Below are 21,007 nucleotides of genomic sequence, written 5' to 3'. Positions count from 1 at the left end.
GTACGCCCAAGGAGGTTCTGCGGTTTTTTTGTACGATATCGCTCTTGCTTTCAGGGGGTCTTTTAATTATGCACACTGAGCGCACGTTGCCTCCTCTTTTGGCAGTACGTGTCTCAGTGGGTCATGGGAAATATACAAAGGAATAGCTGTGTGCGTACGGGAGTGTTTGTGTCTATCCTCTTGTGGGCAAAAGTCTTGTGAGAGAGGGGTCGATCGACAGGTCTTGCGATTGTGTCGTGAGGATGTTGGGATATTTTGGTATGGAATCGGAGAATATAAAATATTTCTGTTCTTGTTAATTTTGCAACAACTGTCACGCCTTACGAAGATTAAAAAAAAAGAGGAAATCAAGAAAACGGCATTGTTTTCGGCGGTTCGGGGTGGAAAGACCGATGTAACAAAAAGGACTGACAAAACAGAGGGCCCAGTACAAGGGGACTGCCGTGCCCCTGCAAGCTTACGTCGGAGGAGCCTGGAAGAGCACGAAGACAGGAGGACAAGAAGGCCCGGTTGGCCGTTGGGCGGCCAGGTCGAGTTCGATGCAACGCTGTCCGGGGCAGAGTACTCGAAAAAGTGGTTGGGGCCGAAAAGAACTATGGAGTACAAGATCGGCCGGGACTTGAATTTAGTATGGACAGCAATATACGGAGTATTACGTCGTACTTGTACATCGTGCATGGAGAAAAACTCTGTACATACATTGTGTGGAGGCAAAAGAGAATTAGCAGGAGACGCTTGAAAAACTCTGTTCGATTTGGGAGGCGACATTGGAATAGGGGTATAGTATGTACAGGGAAAAGAGTAAGGAAAGACTGACGGTTGCGGCTTGAGGCCGCGCGACCCAAATATAAAAGTAACAAGAAGACATAACAAAAGTCCAGTAAAAGTAGTCGGCGTGATATGGTAAAATGTCCATCCCATCGCACCAAGGCCGTACACTAGTCCTGTCGCCTAGACGGAATAGTGGTGGTCCATCAGCTGCACCAAAACGTAAACAAAAAGAGCGTAATGAACATGAAGTCAAACCAAAAAGAAACCAACAGGTAGAAACCAAAAGGTGGTCAATACAGGCCCAGGTAAAGACGGGAAAAAAAAGAAGAAGCCCCACGCCGTGCATTCCCATTGTACCTTTTTGGAAGTGATCGTACAATGCGAGAAAAAAGAAATAAAAAAAGGAGACGAAAGCAGAGGGCCCATAGAAAAACAATCATAATACAAACGGACGTTGGCCCATCCTCAAGACCGACTGAAGGTAGATCCTCTTAGAAGTGGCGGTTTTCACGGCCGGTGGATTGCCAACTCGGTAACACTTTCGGTCTCGTAGTTCTTTTCTGCTTTGGATCCGGCATGGCGGCCGCCCACCATCTGGTCCAGCATCTCGTCGCTGTTGTTGCTGCTGCTGCCAGCCGGCGAGTCAATGTGGTGGTGGAAGGCGCCATTCTTGCCCGAAAGCCCCTTGGTCGTATTCATCATAATAGGTCTGGAACGCCCGTTGTCGCCTTGTCCGTTGCTGTCGGACGACGGGCCGCCGAGGCTGCTCTGGCGCTGATAGGAGCCGGCGTGCTGGCTCTGGCGGTTGTGGCGGGTCTGCTGTTCGCGGCGCTTGCTCCTGGACTGCCACGGCAGCGTAAAGTCCAAAGCATCGCTCCACAGTGTCTGGACCGCCTTCCACGATGTGACAAGGTAGATGATGGCGTTCCAGAAGCCCTGCAGCGGAAGCACGAAGGAGCTCATGTACTCCAGCGGGACGGACACCTTGTTGACATGGACAACGGAGAACACACGGTTGGCACTGGAAGGGATCCAAGTCACCAGCATCGCCGTAAAGAACAGAATGGCGCACTTGGTGTATGACCAGGCGGCCGTGTTGGCTTCATAGGCGGCACGGCGGCGGAGACGCTGGTTGGGTGGGTTGCGCGGGCCGGCTGAGACACCCACAACGGTTGGTCCGACGGCTGATGCAGAGGTGGTGGTGCGGTCTGCCGACATCATTTGCTTCAGAGTGTACGTGTTGGGCTCCATGGGAATCGCTCTGGGGACACCACTGCGGTCTCCGCTCTGGTCCTGGACGGGAAGACCGGTGTCGCCTTCGCTGTAGGATTCGCGGTTGTTGCCGTTGGCAACGCTAACCGGGCGTTTGTTTGACGATATCGTCACGGAGTAGGCAGCGTTTCCGACAGGAGGGCGTCCATTGTTGGCAGGGGCGGAGGGCTGGGGCGGTGCAGGGGCGGCAGCCTTGTTCATATTGGCAGCACCTGAGTTGCGGCGGCCGAGAGGCGCCAGGTCGATAACAGGGTCATGTTGGGTATTGACAATCTCGGTTGTGACATACACTTCAGTGGTCTTGCTGGAGCTGTACAGGTCGTCCATCGGCGGGAGTGGCTCGGGCTCGTGGTGGCTGCTGTAGTGAAAGTTGCGCAGCTGCTTGTGTTTCTTGTAGATTTCACGCCCGGCGCGGATGTAGATGAAAATGGTGATGAGAATGACAACCCAGACGGGGCCGTAAAACATGGCAATGCGCCAGATATCCCACTCGGAGCTGATCCAGCACCAAAGCGTGGCGTTGCCGTACATGCGACCCTGTCTGTCGTTGGTGACGAAAACAAAGGTGAGTGCCACGATAAATGGAATGCCGTAGCAACAGATGAGGTATGGGATTTCCATGCGCCGCAGCTTCTGAGCGTCAAACTTGTAGTAAAAGGTTAGGTAGACGTTGACGGCCATGGCCAAAGTCCAGAACGCATCCGCCGGCATGAACCTTTATTGTGTTAGTCTCTTCTTTCATCTCTTCCTGTTTCGTTTGATCTCTTTTTGATTTCTGTTCACTTTTTCTCTTTTTTCCAGCACTTACATTTGAATCAGGAAGGCTTGAAACTGGCAACCAGGTGATAAAACATCACTTAGATATGATCGAGCCATTAATGTTGCCACGTTGGTCATCATGTTGCCAAACGAGGCATAGAATACAAGGCGGTTGATAGGCTTGTGGAATGACTTTGAAGCACTGAATGTACCGATGACGACAAGGCATCCGAGGAGAGAAAGAACAGAGCCCACACGCTCCACAATGGCGAAGCTGTTGAGCGTGTCGTCGCTCAGGTCGGCGGCATCCATGATGGGCGGTGAGGAGTGAAGCCAGTAGAGGAGTCTTGTTAAGTGAGTGTAGAACGTGGGCAAGAAAAGAAATAAGAGAAAGAAACAAGAAATAGGAATAAACTGAAGGAATAAGTAAAACAAGAATAAGTGAGAAGAATAAGAGAGAAAAAGCAAAAGAGGAAGAAGAAAGTAATCGACTTGGCCTGGGCGATCTCGAATGGGAGCCGTGGGTGAAGAGGATGCTCCTGCTGTATTATAGAGGAGTGTGCTGCCGTGGGTCGGATCTACCAAAAAGCAACGAAACGAGCCCCTTATCCTCAAGGCGTAGTGTGTGGTAAAGGTATCCTTTGCAGGAGTGGGAGCAGTGCAGTGATGCGGATATTCCTCATGAGTCGGAATCTGCGGAGATACGTATCTCTGGGAACAGTAACTTCCACTCAGGGGACGGTTGGTGCCGTGTATGTTCAGTATGTAATATGCAAACACGCTGAACACTTTGATATAAAATGCGGTGGTGATGTTTGGTGTTGGGCGCAGGGGAGCCGAGGTGTCAGACCTTGGTTCAGGTGCTGATCATCGCAGCAGAGAATGAGACTGCAAAAGGAAGGGAACAAAAATTAACTCTGCGGTGAGGGCACCGATGTCTTCAAGTACTTTGAAACGACCAGAGAATGAAAAGAGCGGCGGCGGTCGGGGCGTAGCGCTGGGATCATGAGGAATGGCGAGAACAGAGCGTCTTGGTTGTGATCGACAGCTTCGAAGCGTGCACACTGTTTCTCCTTCACTCTCGCAGACAACGATGCGCCCGGCGTAACACTGACAAAGGGAAAAAACGAGAGTAAGTAACGAGGCACAGTACTGGCCAACAGACAGAACAACGGAAGAGTGAGAAGAAGATGCTTGAGCGTACGAAGCACGTCGTGCGCAATCTGAAAAGGGAAAAAAATACAAAGAGAAGGAGACAAGGGTCCAACAAGAAAGGAGGGTTGTAGAAGGATAGAAGGAACCTCTGACTTCAGCAAGAGAACGGAGTTGGGGTGGAGAAAGGAGGGAGGGGGCTGTTCGCCTCTGGACTGAATACCCCTGCGCCTTACAGAGAAGCAACAGAAAACAATACTCCGCAGGCATTCTGCGCGAACTAGGAGATGGGTTCATCATGCAAATGATTCGTGCACATCTGGGCTGGGCTGGGAAGGAGGGCCGATGTCTGTGAGGACCGGGGGGTTTCATGGTATCTGGAGACTTGTACATAGGTGTGGCTGGATGTTCACGTACCTACAATGCTGCAGGTTCTCCTGCCCTGTCGAAGCCGAGCCAGATCAGGGTCTATGCGCTTAAGCCCAAGCGACAGACAGATGCCGAAGCGTATGGCAAGGGTGAGACAGTGATAATAGAATATCGAGCCGGGGACAAAGTGTGTAAGAGCGTGAGCGGCGTGATGAACAGGCCGTTGCCACTTATGGAGTAGTAGAGAGAGACGGAGATGCTGGCGCACGGTGATGAGACGACGTAGGCAAAGGCGGCGGGCGAAGTAGTGTCGTCTGTGGTGAACGTCAAAATTACAAACGATGCCAGAGATGGAGAAAGATCCGAGGGCTCGTCAGCTTGGCAAAATAGGTTCCAACGCGCCTGATGTTGTTGGCAGTGTTTGAACGTGAGACGAATTTGGAGACGAAGGCTATTCTTTGACGGGCCGGTAGTGAAGGAACAGCATTTCGCATCGTTTAGCTCGACGGGAAAATTGAGATGGAACAGGCGAAAGCAAGGTCAAAGAGCAACACGAGAAGAAGGAAGAGGCAAAGAAAAGAAGCATAGAGACAGAAAACTGAGAAGCAACATCGACAGTATATCAAGCAGGTGTTATTTTTCCAAAACCATACGCAAACCAGGGCAAGCGTGCGACGCGGGCGACGGTAAAATGCAAAATGCAAAAAGCAAGCGAAAATTAATATTAACGGGCCCAGATGGGTGTGAGAGGACACTATGTTGCAAAAAAAGGCTGTGGGCGACAGAAATGGTGAGAGGAATCCGACAGGAATCTAAAGGTGTACTCCATGTCAAAACCAATTGTGGGTGGGGACCGCGGTGAAGAGACCTGCGCATCCCAATGTGAGAAGTTCTTACTGACGCACATCTCGTAGTAGAGCAAACATCTTCGTCCCTTGTCGAGCGCCTCGAGTGCTTAACACGGCTATTATGACATGGCCCGCAGGGTGCGGGAGGTGTTTTTGACGAAGGCGGCAAATACTCCCTTGAAGACGCACATAATCGATCAAGCAACTACTTTGAGGACAAAGGCAACGGACGGGCCAAAGGGTCGCCGAGGCCTTCGCGAAGTTCTCTTTTGCCCCATGCCTTGATATATTCTGAGCCAGACGGGAGACCCTGCTGTGGACATCGCGATCAAAGCGAGTTAGAAGAATGAGACAGAAATACTAGGTTGAAGCCAAGCAAAAACCGTATGCGGGGACCGTCATGGCTGGTCTGATAAGGCAAAGAGACAGATAAAGAAGCAATATTGGCCGTTTTTTCTGTATATATTTCGCACGGTAATTGCCAAAGCGTGCTGGCGACGTGTGCTCGCGTGTAGCTTGTTGTTTTCTGTCGAAGTTTCGAGGTTATTGAAGTACACGTACCTTTATTCCGCGCCTGTTGAAAGACCAAAGGTACAAGTGGAGCGGACGTCGTATGCCGGTTGGTGGAGTCAGGAAACGGAGAACGTCCTTCGCTGCTTTGTTCTTAGACACCACTTTTTCTCCACCATTGTCTGTCTCATCTGGTTTTTTACCTCTTTTTTGTTTTCTTTCTTTTTGTGCAGCGGAGGTGGGTATCATTCTGCTCCTCAAGAAGAGGGTGTCGTCTTCAGACAGGGGTTAGAGATCGGCGGGAGGTCCACAATGAATTCTGCACCACATGAAACCCTTGTCAAGCCATGTGAGAAGCATTGAAACGGCCAAGCAAATACCCCAAGTCTCTTATCCTCTCCAAAAGCAAACGCTCAGGCTCTGCCCAGATTTACTCATGGTAATGAAGGGCGTAGAGCACCTCGCCTTTCAAACAGTGCTAAACAAATAGGCCAAGAGCGCGAGAGTTCAAGGCATAGCCGCAGTTGCATGCTCGTCCAGGGGTGTCATCGAGCCGGTGTCTTCAAGACAAACAGGATGCTGGAACCTGTGGACAAAGAAATTTAGCTCGAGGCTATTGGTGTTGGGCATACTTGGCCAACCATGCCGACCAGCAACGACGACGCGATTATGGGAAGCCGGTACGATTTGCAGAAATCTGGCGAATCCTTTCATTTTTGTGTCTTGTGGGCTGGTGAGGCACGGAAGAGATTGTGCCTTTATGTTGGTAATGCAAAATTGGCAAGCGACGCCATTGTGCTGTTGGCGGCAGGAGGAGGCGGAACACCACGGCGATCAGAATAGAACATTCACCACAAGCCGTTCCGAAGTGGCACGGTTAGTATGTCTGGGAGGTCGGTGGTTTTTTTTCTTTGTGTTGAAGATAGTTAGGCAATGCAGCACTGTCAGTTTAAATTGGTGGTGAATGCGACTTCCTCCACAAAACGTTCAGGACCAAAACGCTTCTTGCTGACAGTTGGGTGAGACGGGCCGTTTAGGAGAAATATGACTGCTTGGGGACAAGCAGCCATTGGCAGATCCTTGCAAGTTTTCTTCATAGGCTAAATGCGTCGACACATCATCCTCCTCAGGAAGTGGCGCCCGTCAGCCGAGCATTGAACTCATCCTGGAGGTGGAGTGGAACCCCGTTCCGATGTCTCATATTGCTCGCCATGCTGTGTTGAGAAGAGCCTCTCAACGTTTTTGTACACGAAGGAGATGACAGGCTGTTTTCGTCTGAGTTTGCTTTGCTCCATGTAATGTAATGCCTTACCTCGTTGGTGAGCAGAAGCACTGCAGCATACGGCGGCGGAGCAAGGAGTATTGAGCTCGGAGATGCTCCTTTCGGTTTATTGGCCTGTGATACCAACTCTCCTGAAGAGCGCATGAGCCAATGTCCCAAGCCACCCGTGGCGGGAGAGAGGCACGAGGGAGCGACAGCCAAACAGTGGCTGGCCCGACCACTGGCCCCAGACTCGACATTTCATGAGTTTGGTCGAATGGTACTATGTCCTGAAAAGAAGTTCTCAAGTTGCCATTTCTGGCACACCGCCGCAATGAGTGGCAACACCTCTCCGTGCTGGGACTGGTCGCCCCACACGGTTTGGACATGAAATATGGAGTCTGGGGAAGCAAAATTTCAGAGATACGACGTGAAGGCTTGAGAGGAAAACCAATGGCCAAACTGACAAAAGGCGAATAGAAAGGGGAAAAGCAACTCCCATCACATGGGCTTTAGCAACGAACCTGGATTGCAGTAAATGTTCACGGTGAAGTTGCAGCAGGGCACAGACATGCACCGCGGTGGAGACGTGGGCGCCGTTCGGTGTCATTGGCGAGCTTGTGTGAAAGCTATGACTGCCTCCATTGATACTGGTGTTGTGTTTCTCTGTTGTCCGCTTCGCAGTGCCATTGTGGCTTGATGCACGATTGGCTGGTGGCAAGAAAGGGGCGCTTTGCTTTCCTGGTGGCCGGGACAGCCTGGGTGCGGAAGGAGCGATCTGTGCTGGAGACGGACCACAACATCTTTGCGACTGGTTTACCCCTGTTGAGTGCCGACCGCCCCTGTCGCTCTTGCTGGTGCCGTTCCGTGTCGTATTGGTGCAGCCAACCTCCCGTGCCAGCTTATGTACGAAGTATGGCCGTGCAATTACTCCAATGTCCTGTTCCGTCGTTGCTTCCGTGACGGAGAGCGGCACAAAAATTTGGGGACTTCGAAGGAAGGAGCGGCTCTGATGAAGATTCAGAAAAGGGGAGGAACGACATAGAACCATAGCAAACCCGATGGTGTGGGCAACACGGGCGGCAATGGCAGTTACAATGCTGGGAGCGGGAAGCAGCCAATGGTGCCTGGGGTCCCTGGAGCGTTTACTTTGTATTTGCACCTATGCTCCCAGCCTGGTACGCGATGGACGGTGGGCATGCGAGAGAGGATCAGTATCACAGTGCCTTCCCCCGCAGACAAAATGGTCCAGAAATGGAAAGCACTGGTTGGTTTGGCGGCAGAGGGTTCGTGCACACTTGTTGGTCTTTCTTGCCCTGGTAGTTCGCATTACGGTCACATCGGCCCTACAAAAGTGAACCAACGCTGAACAATGAGGAAAGAGCAAACGCCAGACAGGGTCACAAGCTTTTCGTAGGAAAACGCATGATCAATATGTTTTGACAAAATGTTTCCGTCTGTAATATGTCGTACCCTGTATTGCGATTCACCGCATCTTGGTCTCTTGTCATCGCCAAAACGTTGTTTCTAGCATTATACGCGAACGACAGGCAGATCGACACTCGACTCCCATGCCTAGTCCCCGGAAGCATGACGACTTAATTTTACTTTCCGCCTTTGTTTCTCACACCATATTAAATGTCCTCGGGCAATACCAATCTCCAATGCTCGTATCCAACGACCCTCACGAACCAAGCAACCCGACCTTTGGCAGTCTGGTGGTCAGTTTTTCTTCGTATCTCACCTGGACGGTCATCATGGAGACCTACCTCAGTAGTATCCCAGGATCGGCGCCAAGTAGTCAACAAGCAGCTTTTCCATCGGAGACAACTGCGACTCCGGTTGCTTGTGTGACAGATTGGAAATCCCCCATGCCATATCGACATCCGAGAGCAAAACCGGCGAGTATTACAGCTTTCGGACTGGCATATAGGGTCGCTCTGTACGACATTGCTCCACATCTACCTTGCTCGCTGCCGTTTGAGAAGACAGTCACAGGACCGACGACAACCGACCGTGGCCGGCCAGCAAAGGATCCATTCGTGTCCAAAGCGCCTCTTGAACACGACGTTCGAGGACTGTGCGCCCTGCCGGGAGATGGCTTGGTCGATGAAGACTGCGACCAGGGTGCGGACCGCTAGCGAACTGTCTCCAGTTGGGGAAGGAAGAAACAAATACGAATGCCACAAAACTTCATACTCAAACGTCAACAAATACACCTCCAGAAATTTCCGGCCCGAAACATTGCAAAGTCCGGCAAGATAAGCTGGTCGGGTGCAACAAACGAGCTCATCAGAACTATCCACGGCACGTAGGACAGGACACAACTTCATCAACATGCCCGCAAGTTACCTGTCACTGACGCTGCGGTACATAGAGAAAGTTGAAGCTCTTTTCACCTTGACCTAGGTTTGCTCCTCACCACTTTTCTACATCGATGCAAAATCCCTAACATTGGTTCGTCGCCCCACCACGCGGACTGTTCTGCCCACACTGAAAATGCGACGTGACGCGGCACCACTACGCTCAAGCCCTGCGTGAACTGGTCGAACACTGCCCTTTTTGTAACTTTCCCCTCTCGCATTGCATTCGTCTGTTCCTCGTTCTACGGTTCTCGTCCGTGCTTATGCCGTTTTGAGACGATAAGGCACAGGGCACCTCCAAAAATGTGCGAGTTAATTGCTTGGGAGGATTTCCCATACTCGGTGCCGCCTAGAGTTGCATATTCTGCAAACACTGCATGTTCTGTCACGGCTTTAGCTCCCCATTGACACAGCGGGTGAACCGCTTTTGCAGGCTAATGCCGCCTTGGCCGAATGGTGGTGGTATGAATGCCATGAAAACCGGGGAAGCGTCAGGGATACAGGGCTGTACAGCAGTGCCAAGGAGAGCGTCTGCCGTGAGGGGTGGGTCAGGTCATGACCGCACACTGAGGTCATCGTCATACTGCCAGTAAACTCTAACAAAGCTAGGACCCTATTCCCAAACTTTCAAAGAAAGATTTTGACGGAAAGAAAAAAGAGAGAAGAATATCTGCGCGGTTGATCCTTGAGGCTCTGTCGTCAGTACGAAAATACAACACATCCTTGCTGGCTTTGCAGGTGCCACCTACAGACAATAGAAATGATCTAGATGGCCATCCCTAGCTCTCCTCTCACTTTCTTTTCGAGCACAGCATACACAGAAAAGAAGTCAGTGTATACACTCGCAACGCTGTCTATCGGCAACGGCTGTGGCATAGAACACCACATAACCACCAACCGCCAGGATGTGCTCGAGGCGCCTGTTGACAGCCCTGTGCATATTTTGTGTTCCATCTCATGTACGTCGGCAACCATTAAAGAAGCTGTCGGTTGCTCTCCCAACCTGGGCCTTGCATATCAGTGCCGACCCAAGCAATTTGATGTACGTGCCATGGGCTGTGGTATACCTAATGAGACTGAATTTGAGCCTGGGTCACCCGCCAATGCCAGAGGACAGGGTTCGCACAGTGACATTTACGGTAACCTGCATACACACAGTCCGCTCTTAATGGCCCTGTTAGGCCACACTTGTTGACCAAGTCGTTCACCCTGAATGCCAGCATTCAACAAATAGCTATGACCTTTTTCACCGAAAGTCACTGCCTGTGATTCCATTACCATTACCAATCAAGACGCTATTAGGACTTCGATGCTACCGGCTGTTAAGCGATGCTTTTTGTGAGCAGAAACGGGGCTCAAAGCGCAAATTTACGACATAAGGAGCATTTCAGAACTTGCCCCATAGCCAATAAGAATTACCTCCATTGGCTTCACCGGTAGTTCGTGTTCTTGAAGAGGCTCACGGTAGCCTTGTCATACTGGGGTCATCCAATAGGACCCCTAGTAACTTACGCAACTCATTGTGACGCCCAGAGCCGAGACCCCCCAAAATAACAGGACGAAAGCGAAAAGGAAAAAAGAGGGAAAGGCAGAAGAAACGGAAACAAAAACTGACAGAGAACGGTATCTGGGTTTGTGCCCGAGTGCCCCCGTCAACAGCACAAATAGATGTTACTCTACCCCGGCCTTGGTCCGCCTCCTGTGCTCACGTACGCGAAGATCAGTCTTGATAAGCAAGCTCTGTGCCCCAAGCGTCTTGTCGACAACAATTGTAGTCGTCTCTCGGTACTGACAACGCTGAAATGAAAACCCAAGTCATTTCCAAACGCCCCCATCCGCAGTTTTCAGGTCAGCGCTTGAAAGACGGAAACAACGGGCATCTTGATTCTGTACACACTCTCCGACTCCGTACGACGTATCGATTGGCTCCATTGCGCATGGCGCTTGCTTGAGGATTTTGGTGGCGAATGTAGATTCTTCGTAACCTGACAAGAGCTATCAGTGTTGCGCTCGACCGTCTAACGTGAGATAAAGCGTCACATCGTGCAAAATGAGGGCTCTAGAGAAAGGGGCACCAAGAGGGATCGCCCAGGAGGACTTGACGTGGAGAACATGTTCGTCGGAAGCACCCCGGAAGTTTGCTGATGCCGTCAACAATGGCGATAACACTGATTGAGAGCATGGACAGGGGATCACAATCGATGACAGGGGAAAAGTGAGGTCAGATGAGCCTCCATGAGCAGGACCCGGGAACTGATAGTCCTATGCCCCTCCGAAATCGACTTGTTAAGGATGCATTTAGCGACTGGGCAGTTGATGGATGGAATCAACCTAGCGAGGTTCTTTAGCGGTGTCTCACCAATGGATTGACACGATGATAAACCTCAGTTTTGGTTCCTTCTCTATCCGATACTGTAAGTATTCTTTTTTTTTTTTTTTTTTTTAAAAAAAAGTATTTTTTTAAACGTTTCCCCTGAGTCTGACAGGTACGCACACACACAATCACACTCTCACACACACACACCTCTCAGGAGGATTGTATGCCGTACGACGTTATCTTTCACAGCAGCAGAATGCACCCCAAAAATTCACCCGCTCCTGCAATACGAGTGACGCAGAGATGCAGAAAAGCTTTGACATCCTAGTGTGCCTGTCGCAAAATTGTGAGCACAAAAGTGACAAAACTGCACGAGATAGGATTTGGCTTGTGTAGGACTGACTATCATCCACACTCGGGCAGAAAGAAACCAAAAAAGGGGGTCGAGCGCCGCGCTAATGTCTCATTGTGTTCCTTTCGTCGCGCTCGCCTTCTTACCTTTTCTACCGTTTCCTTTTTTTCGTCCTCCCCCGGCTTTATTAGCCGTCTCGTCTCATCGCGCAAGAGGGGGCCGGAGAAAAAAAAATAGGCAGAAAATGATGAGACGAGTTAGCTCTGGGTGATTGCGAGAAAAAGAAAAGATGAGAAGCAAAAGAAAAGTTGTGGGGGTAGCACACGCGCCTCTTGTCTCAGACCTGCACGCAAACGTATTTTGCTTGTATGTCGGGCCGTGCTGCTAAAGCGTGCTTGTATCAGATGTGTCCGAGTTGCAGGTTCCTTCGGCACAAAGTCGCAATTTATGCCGATCGGAAGAGCAGAGTTGGAGAGGACGTGTGCAATGGGATAAAATGCTCTAAAGTGTCTGCATATGATGCGTAGATGGCAACACAACAATTACATTCTGGACCATAAACAGGACAGAGACCAGCAAAGGAAATGGAAAGATCATAGCAAAAGTCACATTTTGAAAGGTCCTATGTACGGAGTAATAACCAGGAAGAAAGCAAACGCCAGGTCATGATGATACAAAATAAAGAAAACACAGATGAGAAACGTAAAGAAGTACAGATAAAGACTTGACAAAAAGATAACATCGTATATATGTTAAACCGTTAGACCGCGTAAGGTCTCTCGAACTCATTCTCGGATTCACCTCCGCCTCCGGCCGGATAGGAGGATGGCAAACTGTTCGTTCTCGAGGTCCGCGTCGTCGGTGATATGCATCTTGTCGACTTTGCTGATCTTGTTTGCGGCGGCAGTGTCGCTGCTGGGCATCTCCATCACCGGCTTGGCCTCTGTCTCGGTTTCGGGCGTGACATCAGCGTCGTGCTCGTACGACTTCTCAATACCGTTGTTTCCGAGCAAAAAGTCACCAAAGTATTTGACAGCACTGAAAACCTCTTCACCCGTGGGCACAATCTCGGAGCTCGGCAGCAGAAAGCCGTAGCTGCCCGTGTCACGCAGCTTGATCTGGTAGCTGTACTTGGCGTGCAGCTCGTGGTAGAACCAGTCAATGGCAGAGCCGCCACCGGACTCGATGCGGGTCGTGGCGGGAGTGTCACTGGCAAAGCTCATAACGCCCTCGCAGGCCGATGAGACACTATAGGTCTCGCCCGTGGACAGGCGGATGGCCTTGGCGAGCCCAGCTGCGAGCTCTTCGAGGTTCTCGAGATTCGGCGGGTCGGCGGCGCACGAGTAGGAAAAAGGGAACATGATCTGCTGGGAGTACGAGTGCAGATCCAAGAAGCCGCTAAACTCGACGTTGTTGTCGTCGACCTCGCGGCGGGCCCAGGCAGACAGAGTTTGGGCCTCAACGGCCTGAAATGCAGACTCGCCGCCGTAAGACTCGGAGCAGGGCTCGTCGCGGGTCTTTCTGTCCCACTCGTAGCCAAAGGCGTGGTCAAGGTCGAGGCCGCGGCAGTAGCGGAAGTTGGTGGTCTGGCGGGTCTTGCGCCAGAGACGGTCGGTCTGCCAGGTATACTCGTAGCCATCCGGGTTGACGACGGGCACGAGGACAATGTCAAAGTTGTCGACAAGCTTGGTGATCATGTTGGTGTGGCCGTAGCCGGTGATGATGGCCCAGGCGATATAGCTGACGGAGCTGGACGAGATCCACTCACGGGCGTGCAGGCCGCCCGTAATCAGAATCGTCTTTCTCTTCCTAGGCGGCTCGGCGGCGCCCGGTGGCGACGGCTTGCTCTTGTGGTTCTTGTGGTTCTCGTTCTTCTTGTCCCCCCGGCCCTTCTTGTGCTTGTTGTGCTTCTTCTTCTTCAGGATCACGAAGCCGTCGTCCTCCTCGCTGTCGTCAACCTCTTCAGCTTCGTCACCCTCGTCCACATTCTCAACTTCCTCGACGTCGTGGCTGTCAAACGGCTCGCGCTCAGATCCACTATCCTGCGTGCCCACACGCAGACCAAGGATCTCGCGACCCTCGGCCGACTCGCCGACGCTGACCGTGTTGACAAACGGAAACATGACGTCCAACAGCTTCATCCACTGAACAATCACAGGGTATGGCTGGTAGTCGCGGAAGAAGATGTTGTCCGTGCCACCACCACCAGTGACGGAAGTCTCATCGTTCGGGAACGAGCCGGGTGACTTGGGCGGGAAGTAGGCGGCGCCATCACCGCCGGCCAAGGCCGACAGTTTCGGGTATGTGTCGCGGACGGCCGCAGCCAGGTCTGGCACAAGCGGTGAAAAGGACCGGTGTAGGCTCGTGGGCAGCAACGTCAACAGCGATGACACATCCTCCTTATCAATCAGGATGTCGACGGTGCCCGTGAAGTTGTTGAAGGACCAGATGTCGAGGAAGAGACGCTGAGCAGCGGCAGCCAGAGCAGCCTCCTCGTCTGGCGTAGCGACATTGAAGCGGATCACGGTCTGCTGGGCGTACCGCGCCGAGTTGGCAGCGGCATACCACTGCGTGCGCTGCGGGTCACCAGTGCTCAAACGATCCCGGTTGAAGATGTAGTCGGCGATGGAGTCGCGCAGCCAAGCAAGACGCATAAATCGTGGCACCCACGAGCCATGGGCCGGCTCAGAGATGCGGCCCACATGGTGGCGTGCCGCTGCAGACGGAGAGATAAGAAGCAGGAGCACAATGGCCGGTACGAGCAAGAGGCCTAAACTCCGGGACCACATAGCGGGCGAATGATAAACGACGTGATGGTTTCTGTTTTCGTAATCCGACGAAGCGAGAGGATGGCACTTCGATTCAGCCGCGGTCAGCCGGGGTCGGCGGGAGAAAGGTGTCGTACAGCGTACAATCACGCGATCTCAATAAAATACTAGACAGTCGTGTAGCAGATGTGTCGTCGGGCCCGTCTGCATCGATGGTTTGACGCGAAGGCGATGCCAAAACGAGGTCGTGGATTGATGGCGGACTCGAGAGGCAGAATGAGGCGTCTCCTAATAGCCTTGTAGTGGGGTTATGTGCTGGAATGTGAGAGAATGGGCCAATCAGAGTTGCGCTTACATGGCAGCCTTGGTTCCTTCCATAAGGGCGGCTGACGCAATACTGGGAACCCACTGGAAGCCGAACTCGGCAGGAGACAGCCACGGGCCCACTATGTGCTACGGAGTCACATATATTTTTTCGGTCAGTGCATTGCCGTCCGTTATGGCTGACATTCGCCGTTTATATCCGCAGGGCCCCGAGTTTCGGCTTATTATTTGCACCGAGGGCGTTATGGCACAGATCTTTTTTATTTATGATATGTCGTACTGAATTGAGGGCTTTCAGAAACCGAAAGTGACCAACACAGTTCTGTCTCCTCAAGCCAACTGTTGTTGGATCTCAAATCATCTCGAGGTAAACAACATCATGGCTGCCCGAGCTCCGGTCTGGGGCAGCCGACTGGCACACCGCTCCATACAGCTTTCGTCTTCGCCATGGATATCAAGAAAACCAGGTCAGAGACATGTGTTGGGTAGCTTACAGACGGCACATGCTCCGTACTCATCAAAATCTGTCGGAAGTGACGACGGCCCGGTCAAGCTGGCGTTTGACCTGCACAAGCCCGAGAAGCCGGTGGCCGATGACAAGACGCGTCCGATTCTGGTCCTGCACGGTCTGTTTGGGTCCAAGAAGAACAACCGGAGCATAAGTAAGTAAGTACAGTGCCTGAGAAACTATACGAGATTGGGACTGCATACACGGCAGGAACCGTTTGCTAACGACAGACCAGAGTATTGGCAAGAGACCTAGGACGGTCAATATATGCTCTTGTACGAAGATCCTCTTTTATTGTTTTCTTATCCTGCTGGCCTCTGACATAGTAGGACATGAGAAACCACGGTGACTCCCCCCATGCTGCGCGCCATGACTATGAGGTCATGGCCGACGACGTGGCCAACTTTATCAAGGAGCACGGCCTGACTGACCCGTCAATTATTGGGCACTCAATGTAAGTTTTATTTGGTTTGGTTAGTTCTACTTTTGCTCTGCTGATGGCACATAATTTCCCATTTCAGGAACTAACCGTCCAAGGGGTGCAAAAACGGCCATGGTGCTGGCTCTCAAGTCGCCCGACATGGTCCGCGACATCATCCCCGTCGACAACGCGCCCATCGATGCCGCCCTCCTCAGCAGCTTTGGCACATACGTCCGCGGTATGAAGTATGTCGATCTCTGCCGCGTCAAACGCCAGGCCGAGGCCGACAATATTTTGCAGAGCTACGAGCCATCGCTGACTATCCGCCATTTCCTGATGGGCAACCTGCACCGCGTGAAAGTGCCCGACGACGATCCGAGCCCAGAGGCTGGCAAAACCATTTTGCAGTTCCGCATCCCGCTCGGCACGCTCGGCAAGGCCCTGGACGTACTGGGCGATTTTCCGTACAAAGACACCAACGCAGTGCGCTTTGAGAAACCAGCGCTCTTTGTGCGCGGCACCAAGAGTCACTACGTGCCGGATGAGGCGCTGCCCATTATCGGACAGTTCTTCCCGCGGTTTGAAGTGGTCGACATTGAGGCCGGCCATTGGGTGATATCAGAAAACCCCGAGGCCTTTCGACAAGGTATGTCCTTGCTGTCGTTGAAAGTATATCTTGCACCTTCGCTGACTGATGCTATTACAGCCGTTGTCCGCTTTCTCACTCCGACGGACGATTGAGTAAAGTGGAAAATGGCCAATACCGGTCCACACTTACTAGTCCACACTTTGAGGTGGAAGAAATACCCAGAAAATCGTCATAGATATAGACAATTCCTTGAGATTTGTTCGCAAATAGACATCACTTGCAAACGAATAACATATGTTCTATCTAGAATGATATTTCTAATATAGTCGTAAACACAAATGTGCAACATTATCGTAGGATCTTTGGTGCTAAAGATAGGGAAAGGGTATCGCAATAGGAAATAACAAATCAGGCAAGAAGATATGATAAGCACACCACATATGCCGCTCTCAGCAAGAGCAGTTGGAGAGATAGCTAGCTTGTCCTTCTCCCTCACGACTACCCACACCGAGGGACACAGTTTCGGCTGCTCGTCGAGGCGCACTCATAGCACCAGAGGCCACGATCCGGTCAACCAGGGCCACAAACGGTTCCCGTACGTTCTCGCCCGTCCGTGCACTCGTCTCAAAGAAGAGAGGTGCTACGCCGTCGTTGTCATTGTATTTTGCTGCCAGCGCCGCGCCCTCTTCCGTCGACACGGCGCGACTTGTGCCTGCGCGGTCTACCTTGGCGCCCACCAGGCAGAACTGGCACTTTATTGAAGACCCGGCACCAGCCATGGCCGTGTTGGCTTCGGCCTCGGCGAACCAGCTGTCCATCTGCTCAAACGTTCTGCGGTTGGTGATGTCGTAGACAAAGACGATGCCGTGGGCGCCGCGGTAGTAGCTTGTCGACAGGGTGCGAAAGCGTTCCTGGCCCGCCGTGTCGAGGAGCATGACGCGGCAAGTTTTGCCACGGACGGAGAGCCGCTTTATATGCATGTCGATGCCGATGGTGGCCGATGCATCGTTGGGATCGAAGTCGTTGTCGCAATATCGCTTGAAGACTGTAGAGTCGTTACTGGTCAGTACAATCCAGGAACAGTCGCCAGTGGCATACCCCCAGCAAAGATAATCTCGAAAGGACGTCGGAGAGGAGAGGGAGACTGACGCGCCGTTTTGCCGACGTTTGAAGGCCCAATGATGAGGATCTTGAGTGCTAATTCGGTCATGTTGGCTTTTGTGACATGCGCAGATCCGATGTATCAGAAATATGTGCAGTAAAGTGCAAAAATCGTGTCGAGGCAGAAGTGTCGTAAAAGAAAATCAACATGGACGTGCGAAATGACGTACCAGCCTAGATTCTGGAGGTACTTCTGGCAGATAAAGCCATGTGAAAGGCGAAAGGAGTTAGTGGGCCGAAAGTAATTGGCAGGCAGGACAAGCACTGGAGCGTCCAGGCGATTGGCCCAATAGCCCAACATTACCGTCGTGTCGACGTCACAAACCGAATGATTCGCTACTCAACTGGGCACAAGTCTTGTCGGTTGGCTACTTGTTATTAAACTTTTTTTATTCATGTGTGTATGATGGTCCCTGACTGCTTTTGGTTTGAAGAGTATTGTAGCATAATAATACCAACGCCCTCTCTCTTTTTTTGCCCATCCCTCGTCTCTGCTTTTCATAGTCTCGTTCTGTAGAGACGTGGAAGAAGCAAAGGAAGCACAAGAGAAAAAATAAAAACACCAAACGATAAAGTCAAACAACCTCTGCCCTTAAACGTCTTCATTCAAAGCCGCCATCGTCCCAAAAATAAAGCACGCCTGGCCTGCCCACATCAGAAAACGTGTGTGGGAAAGCACATTTATACCTCCTCCAGGACAACCTCCTTGAACTCGCGCTCAACCTTCTGGCCATCCTCGCCACCGCCCGACTCGCCGTGCAGGGCCAGCAGAGAACCCAGGTCGAACTTGGGCTGCTTTAGCATCTTGACCTTGCGGATGTGGACCTAGTGTTGTTAATATTGAAAACAACTACAAATAATAGGGAAAGATACGAAGGGAGAACAAACATTCTGCAGGGGGTAGATGCCCTGGGAGGACTTCTCAATCTCGCGGCCAATGACCTCGGGGATCAGCTTGGCGGTCAGCTGCTGCAGGGTGCAGCTGCTGGCCTCGCGCTGGATGATCTCGGTCATCTTTCTCCGGATGGCGCGGATCTGCGAAGAGGCGGCGTAGGTGGTCTTCTTGATCTGGTTCGGGCGGCGCTTGGTGAAGCCAATGGCGAACAGGCGCAGCAGGTAGTCGTCGGTGGTCTTGACCGTGATGTTGGCCTCGATCAGAGTCTGCCACTTGCGGACGAGCGACCGCAGCTTGTCCGAGGTAAAGTCCAGGCCGTGGAAGTTGGTCAGGCAGTTCTTGCCCTGGACCTCGTCAACCCGGAGCTTGACCTTGCGGAACGAGTGCTCCTCATCCTTCTGCAGATCAGCAAGGGAAACCTCGATGATGCGGCCCTTCAGGGCATCGTTGGCGTTCTTCAGACCGGAGGTGCGGTTGACGAGCGTCTTGCCGACACTGTAAAAGGAGGGATAGTTAGAACCTGTCATCTCGTATTGTTCGGACCTGCCCGTTGTCGAAATTCAGATCTAGGATTGAGGAATTGCTTACTCCCGGGTGGCGAAGGTGGTAGGGGCCTTCACGGCGTACCAGTCCTTGCGGGTGAAGGGGTCGACGGTCTTCTTCTTGAGGCCCTTCTTGCCCTTGGACAATCTCTTGTTCCTGTAAGAGTTCAAACCGTCAGCAAATGGTGTTCGGTTTAAGGTTTCATCTCGTCGTCTTTCCGTTTCCATCTCTCCCGTGTCCTTCTCGTCCCGTCATCGTCTTTGTGCGTTTCTCTGATTTATCTTTGCAAAAGTCGCATTGGTTCCGTGGACCTCAAAACTTAAATTCCCATCAATATTGCAGCCCCAAGTCCAGCCAGCATATTGTGTCGCTCCGTTACTGTCGGTAGTCGGGGAGAAAACGGAAGAGCCCTCGTCGAAGAGGACAGGAGGCAAAGCATTGCCAAAGATAACAAAGTCAAGAGTCCACGGAGCCGATGTTTTTCTTTTTTGAGACAAATCGAGATCGCACGCGAGAGATTCCGAGGCCGAGAGGAATTTGGAAGAGACGCCGAAACGCAAAGTCGCAAGGACGTTCAAATGGGATTTATTCGTGTGTCGTACTTTCCGACCGCCATCTTTGCAGACTATGTTGTCGTGACTTGATGGAAGGGTTCGTGGAAGGCGGGTGGGTTGGTGATGGGAGAAAGAGGTGAAAAAGAGTGTGAGGGTTCGTGGCCGGGGAATATTGAAAAGCGAAATAATGGGAATGGCCGAAAAAAAATTCAGAGGCACCTTAGGGAAAAGAGGGGAGGGTCTGCCACACACAGAAGCGTGACAGAGGGAAAGAGCCAGCCAAAACGCACAGAGACTGGGGCTACAGAACCAAAACGCCCGCGAAAGAATCTGTGGGCGAAATTTTTGAGCAAAAGCGGTGGGGCTTGTTTTTGGTAATGGCGAATTTCCATTGGCTGAGAGGCAGTTAGGGCTTCTCAAATTTAAACTGGACCGTCAGGGCCACGCGATAAGACGGCATAAATGCTTATCAGTAAAGATGCTACTAATGAGGCAAGACTCCTGATATCGTTATGTCCGATATATTATGTCAGTATCATTGATCCACCGTAGGACGCAACCGCATCTTCGACACTTCATCGCTGCCATCAGGATCGTGAACTCCTGTTCGCCTGCTGTGTCCCAGGCCTAATCAATATTGCGGCGTCGTGCCGCCTTGTGATCGAAAACAATATACACTCTAGCAAGGCATACTATGTTTGACTGCTTGTCTTTCGTTGCCAGATGAGCAGCCAACATCAGCGAGTGATTATTTATGCTCCCGGAATAAATATACTATACGTTCGGTTACGAACGCGTCGTAAGAGGAATGTAGCTAGATTCAGTTGGTAAGCCATTATTTGGGCTGCATATAAGGCAAGCAGTGTTGCTCTTATGCTTGTGCCATGTCTTGTCCTAAAGGCATATTACTAGCTTTAGAAGTCAAAACGCTCGCAGTTCGGCCGAATGAACGAAGTGGAAATGGATTGGGTATTTGTATAACGATCAACATGCTATCTTTTTTTGCGTTTTCTTTTCTATATCGTGGACGTCATGGAATCATGGTTCTCGTGTACTTTTTAGTGTGCAGTGATATCCTGAAATAAAAAACGCCCATGACCAACAACCAGTACCCATGCACTCATTTCATTTGTTCTTTCTCCAGTCTCTTCCCGTTATTTTTTTCTCCAACGATTTGTGGCAGCTTAGAGTCCCAAAGAAAGAGAATGTTGACGATGCAAACGGCGAAATAGGACGCTGGCTTTTCCAGGCCGCGTCGACGTCTCCCCGT

At 51.6% G+C, this 21,007-nt stretch overlaps 6 protein-coding genes across 6 annotated transcripts; 2 read left to right on the top strand and 4 right to left on the bottom strand.

Annotated features, from left to right (window-relative positions):
* Nucleotides 1-1,278: 1,278 nt before the first annotated feature.
* SPSK_05121 (uncharacterized protein) lies at nucleotides 1,279-3,114 on the bottom strand (the record flags this gene model as incomplete). The annotated part of the gene is made up of 2 exons (XM_016731871.1): nucleotides 1,279-2,758; nucleotides 2,852-3,114. 2 exons carry the CDS (start codon nucleotides 3,112-3,114, stop codon nucleotides 1,279-1,281), a joined length of 1,743 nt encoding a protein of 580 aa, XP_016583095.1.
* Nucleotides 3,115-8,699: 5,585 nt separating this feature from the next.
* SPSK_05681 (uncharacterized protein) lies at nucleotides 8,700-9,083 on the top strand (the record flags this gene model as incomplete). Its single annotated transcript, XM_016732422.1, has 1 exon — nucleotides 8,700-9,083. The coding sequence occupies one exon, from the start codon at nucleotides 8,700-8,702 to the stop codon at nucleotides 9,081-9,083; it is 384 nt and encodes a 127-aa protein (XP_016583094.1).
* A 3,688-nt stretch (nucleotides 9,084-12,771) lies between these two features.
* Nucleotides 12,772-14,763, bottom strand: SPSK_05090 (extracellular matrix protein 14; the record flags this gene model as incomplete). Its single annotated transcript, XM_016731842.1, has 1 exon — nucleotides 12,772-14,763. One exon carries the CDS (start codon nucleotides 14,761-14,763, stop codon nucleotides 12,772-12,774), a length of 1,992 nt encoding a protein of 663 aa, XP_016583093.1.
* A 682-nt stretch (nucleotides 14,764-15,445) lies between these two features.
* SPSK_05318 (uncharacterized protein) lies at nucleotides 15,446-16,736 on the top strand (the record flags this gene model as incomplete). The annotated part of the gene is made up of 5 exons (XM_016732067.1): nucleotides 15,446-15,732; nucleotides 15,810-15,849; nucleotides 15,904-16,028; nucleotides 16,112-16,641; nucleotides 16,702-16,736. The coding sequence occupies 5 exons, from the start codon at nucleotides 15,446-15,448 to the stop codon at nucleotides 16,734-16,736; spliced, it is 1,017 nt and encodes a 338-aa protein (XP_016583092.1).
* Nucleotides 16,737-17,033: 297 nt separating this feature from the next.
* On the bottom strand, nucleotides 17,034-17,794 carry SPSK_05539 (uncharacterized protein; the record flags this gene model as incomplete). Its single annotated transcript, XM_016732283.1, has 2 exons — nucleotides 17,034-17,629; nucleotides 17,683-17,794. 2 exons carry the CDS (start codon nucleotides 17,792-17,794, stop codon nucleotides 17,034-17,036), a joined length of 708 nt encoding a protein of 235 aa, XP_016583091.1.
* Nucleotides 17,795-18,426: 632 nt separating this feature from the next.
* On the bottom strand, nucleotides 18,427-19,410 carry SPSK_05436 (small subunit ribosomal protein S3Ae; the record flags this gene model as incomplete). The annotated part of the gene is made up of 3 exons (XM_016732183.1): nucleotides 18,427-18,570; nucleotides 18,634-19,183; nucleotides 19,229-19,410. 3 exons carry the CDS (start codon nucleotides 19,408-19,410, stop codon nucleotides 18,427-18,429), a joined length of 876 nt encoding a protein of 291 aa, XP_016583090.1.
* Nucleotides 19,411-21,007: the final 1,597 nt, after the last annotated feature.

Source organism: Sporothrix schenckii (assembly GCF_000961545.1).
Source record: "Sporothrix schenckii 1099-18 chromosome Unknown Cont49, whole genome shotgun sequence".
NCBI classification, from domain to species: Eukaryota; Fungi; Ascomycota; class Sordariomycetes; order Ophiostomatales; family Ophiostomataceae; genus Sporothrix; species Sporothrix schenckii.
The sequence above is the reverse complement of the archived record's forward strand: the minus strand, read 5'-3'. Positions and strand labels throughout refer to the sequence as shown.